Genomic DNA, 4,769 nt, shown 5'->3' with positions numbered 1-4,769 from the left:
GATAAAGATACATTTTAATGAACGCGGGACAGAAATAGAAAGTGAGTCATTGCATATAAGACCTACCTTGGGGTGATTGAGTGATTTTAAAGAAACCTTGAAGTGTATGCGGGTCAGAAATGTAATGTAAGTGTTGGCCATTCATTTCATGTACCCCTGTGTCCAAAAGGATATCTTTGAAACAGAGCATTAGACACAAGAGTAAGAAGACGACTAGGATACCAGCTGTGACACTGATTGATTTCTTTAACAAACAAATCCTTTTTTAAGTGTTTCCAGTATATAGAGAATATTATAGACTATTTTCCCAACAGCGCAGGTTATTCAGAATTTGTTTGTAAAAAGTTAATTACAATGGTACAACATGCACAACTGTGGTAACCCACAGCAATCAAACAAACGTACTGTCATTGATTTAACTAGTCAAACATTACAGCATTGATTGCTGTGAGTGTACATCACATTTTTATTACAAGCACCAAGGCACTTAATCAAGTGTAGTAGAGCTCACATCTAGTTATTGGAGCCACGTGATGCTACTGTTTGCAAGTTATATACCTTTCTCTATCTCTACCTAATGTGGCCTAATACATTACTACATTAGGCCGTAATTTATAGCCAATAACAAAGAATGGCATCATAACAGCAGCAGAAACCATGCTGTGTGTTCAGTGACATGTTCCGGCCTGATATAGGAACTGGTCAATCTGTGAATCTCTGCAGCAGATCCTCTCTGTGTATATTCCCCACCTCTCTGAAGCGGTCACAGCCAGGAAACTCAATGAGGTCTGCTTCTCCCAGAGCGCACATTGCAGTGCGGGGTCTGTGAGACTGAAAACCTGAGAAATCAGTGGAAACTCCAGTACCTACGGCCCTTTGGGGGCGGCGTGTAGAGTACATCTGCCGAACATGGACTGGGGCCCTCCTCCTCCACCATTTTTTGCGCGCCATTCTAGAACCCCAAGCAACCAAGCCTATGAGAAGCAGCAGAGCATTGAGGGCAAGAAGTCCTAAGGCTAACATTTGGTAATTTATGAAAGGGCGGTCAGCTTCTGAAGGCAAGGTCACAAGACCTACACAATGGTCTCTAGGGGCCACAGGGCAAGCACGCCCACCAATGATGCTTTCAACACATACTAAATAAGGAGTATCTCCTGTGAGCTCCTGCAAAGTTAATGTTTCCGCTTGACCCCGTGGATAGATAAAACGTTGAAAACGCCCACCCTGACCAAAGCGTTCATACAGCACCCTGAATAGGACAGGTCCACGGACGTGGTGGAGCAAAGTCTGCCAGCGGACCCGAGCTGTGCTACTCCCTACAGACTCCACAGACAGATTCAGTAAATACAACTTGTTAAATTCACATGGGTCTGACAGAGCAGAAGGAAAAGGAGCAACCTGGTGCAAGGTCTCAATTAGCGCATTATGGACTGAATCATGTGATGGCTGCAGGGAGTCAAACCAACTGTGGTGCAAGGTCCCTGCTGCTGAGCTATCCTGGTGTAAGGTTTTCCCTTCAGGATGTAAATCACCAGTATGTGACATTGCAGAGGGTGACTGCACGGTAGCCATGACCTCCGAGTTCTCAGATCCAGACTGAGACGGTGAAGGGTCAAGCAAAGTTTCAATTACTGGGATAGTATGATGAAAGTTGTTGGATGCCGGGACAAGAGCCTCAGATTGTCTGAGATGCAGCTGTTTCACTGGCTCAGTTGCCGGCTGGAATGTGCCAGTGTGAGTTTCTTCAGTCACTGGGTGCTGTTGGCTGGAGCTCAGCTTATTTTCGGATGGATTCTTAGTCCTACCAGAAGTCTTTATGTTTTTGTTTTTACCTCTTTGTAGCATCTTTTGTTGTCCATCAAAACTTTTCTTTTTCGTGCCCAGCGGCCATTTAGTAGCTGGTGCTTTTTGCACTGATGCCAATGTTTGAAGCAAAGAGGGAACTTTTGATGGGAGTGTAGATACAGGTAGCGACAAATGTGTTTTGGAATCTTTAAATGTCTGTTCCACAGGAGCAATACTTGGTATACTTTTCCATCCTTCGCTATAATGATGTAAAACCAGATCCTGATCTTGAATGGTGCTAGCCAGTCCCGCAGGGGTGGTACTGAGGATACAACTTCCTGCTCCCTGTAAGTATGCATCTTCCAAGTAATCCAAGTACTTTCCTGAAACTTCCTGTGGCTCCTTGCACTGCACAAACACAGTCAGCATCCGACTACGTGTGTGCAACGTTCCCATAATCCAGTGCTTAAGGCCCAACAGGCGACAGTCACAGTTCCATCGATTTCCATCCAGCTGCAGTCGGTAAAGGGCTGGGTTTCCAGACAAAATATCCCCCGGCAAGAAGCTCAACATGTTGTGCTGCAAATCCAACACTCTGAGCCGGTTTAATCCATGGAAAGTTCCTGGGTGCAAATCGGACAAGGCATTGAGGCTCAGGTTCAGCACTTCCAGGCTGTGCAGAGATCCCATGAGGCCTTCAGGGAGCATGCCCAGTGTGTTCCCATCCAGATGTAGTTCTTGTAGCATCCCAAGCCCCTGGAAGGTCTTGCTGTGTAGCAGAGAAATCCTGTTTGAGCTCAGAATGAGCTTGGAAAGCCGCAGTAATCCATGGAAAACTCCTGGTCCCAGTTGCTGTAGATTATTTCCAGCCATGGTTAATGTGCTAAGAGAGCGCAGCGGTAAAAACGTAGGCTGTTTTAAGAAATTCAAGGGGTTCCCTGACAGGCTCAGTAAACGCAATTTTACAAGACCCACAAATGCATTTTTACTGATATTACTAATTTTATTGTTTTCCAGGTGCAAGTAAAGCAGATTAGAAAGTCCTGAGAAGGGAGAGCCTTGCAGCGTCTGGATACTATTACCATCCAGCCTCAGCTTAATCAGTGACCCCAGGCTGGAGAAGCTGGCACGGCTGACATTGCCAAGCCGGTTACTATTCACATTGAGCACCTTAAGCTTTTTAAGTGGGGAGAGAGCGCCAGGAGATAGTGATGGGATCAAATTGTTACCGAGGTACAATTCTTCCAGGAAAAGGAGCTTCTCAAATGCTTTGGGATGAATAAAGTGGATCTGATTGTACTGCAGATCCAGCCTCTGCAAGTTAGCGTAGTCTGAGAAAGCATTGGCACTTATGTTAGTAATAAAATTGCCTCCCAAGCTGTAGGTCTTAATTCCAGATGGTCTGGGAATGTGGCTGGATTTGGGAAGGGAGACAAGCCCCCTGTTAGAGCACAGGATATGTTGGGGATGTTGACAGTCACATGGCTCTGGGCACTTCTCCTCCACACTCCAGCAGAGACTGCAGCTCACTAACATCAGCAGCTGTACTAGGACAGTCTTCTCCATCTCACCTGGAGTAATGTACAAAGTATCCCAGCTCTGTGCATTCCCTCCCTGCTTTCAGGTTTGTCTAGCAGCGTCTGCATCCAGCTGTAGATGTGTGCTGCAGCTCCACAGTATCAGCATCTCCTTACAGTCTACATTACTGTCCCAGTCACTTGCAGCAGCACAAGGGAGCACTTATAGGCTTACTGGTTGCAGAAGCACCCCACCAGCATAGCCATTTGCAGCAGGAACACTCACCGTGGTGCAGAATGGCTGGGTCCGGAACACAGGAGTCTCTGCTAGGGAGCTGGGGTGTCAGCGCAAAGCTGCGTGTGCCGCCTATGGCCGTGTAGCCTGCTGTCTGCGTGCAGCCATCGGAGCAGCATGGAACACCAGGGACCAGATCTGCAGATCCCTCTCATACATCCATGGCAACCAGAGACTGTAGAATTCCTGCAGAGTTTGCACAGCTTCCCTATAAAGTTCCTGCAGGGATCCAGGTGGCTCTTCCCCGGGTCAGCGCGGCTCTAGTCGATACATCGTTGCAGCAACGTTTGCGCTGGGAGCATCCCGTGCAGGGAAGTTTTATGCATCGGGCGGAAATACGCGCTTCCCACACTGGCCCCCGGGGACTGTGAGTGAGGAAAGAGGATCCAAGTGAGGCAGCTCAGAGCTGCTGGGAGGGGGAGGAACATGCAGCACATGTGAGGCAGAGGGAGCGCACTCTAATAGGGGAACAAAGGGGGGAGCCTGAGCCAAATGATCTCTGCTCACAGGCTGAGCACTATTCTCCCCCCAACAACCGGCCTGCTATTGTGTTCTTACATATTGCTTTCATTACAGTCCTAGCAGCACCATGCAGACTCCAGGACTACCTCTAGGACCATAACTGGAGACTCTTCTCCATTCACATACTACATTAGGTAGCATGGTGAATCTCCAGCTGCTGTGAAACTAGAACTATCAGCATGCCTCCATTACTTATTTATTAACATATTCCAGAATATTGCACTGTGTTTTACAATTATTAAGTTATTTGTACAGTATAGAGCCAGCATATTCCAATGTACTTTACAATGAAAACTTATATACTTCCTTCCAGCATATTGATACGCGGTTAATTTGCTCGCTGTCGTGATCCAGCGTCAGTATACTGCCCGCCAGGATCCCGACAGCCAGCAAAATGACCGCAAATCATACAGCAACAGAATATGAGAAATAAATGTTGATAATTGTAATGTGCAATTAAAGATGCTGGAACTATGTAAGTGTTCATTGTAAAGTACATTGGAATATACCCGGTGAAATGCCGGCGGTCGAAATCCCAACCACCGTCCACAATCCCCACTTAGGTTGTGGTCCATGTCACAACCCGAGGGGCAATATATTAGTGCGGTCGCAAATCGGGCCCAATGCGTGGTGAGCACAGTGAGCCCACT

General features: G+C 47.1%; 1 protein-coding gene across 1 annotated transcript; it reads right to left on the bottom strand.

Annotated features, from left to right (window-relative positions):
- Positions 1 to 318: 318 nt before the first annotated feature.
- On the bottom strand, positions 319 to 4,007 carry TRIL (TLR4 interactor with leucine rich repeats). The gene has a single exon (XM_063921971.1). The coding sequence runs from the start codon at positions 3,349 to 3,351 to the stop codon at positions 703 to 705; it is 2,649 nt and encodes an 882-aa protein (XP_063778041.1). The 5' UTR covers positions 3,352 to 4,007; the 3' UTR covers positions 319 to 702.
- Positions 4,008 to 4,769: the final 762 nt, after the last annotated feature.

This window comes from Pseudophryne corroboree, chromosome 5 (assembly GCF_028390025.1).
Source record: "Pseudophryne corroboree isolate aPseCor3 chromosome 5, aPseCor3.hap2, whole genome shotgun sequence".
Classification (NCBI taxonomy): Eukaryota; Metazoa; Chordata; class Amphibia; order Anura; family Myobatrachidae; genus Pseudophryne; species Pseudophryne corroboree.
Note: the sequence above shows the minus strand (reverse complement) of the source record. Positions and strands in the feature narration are given on the sequence as shown.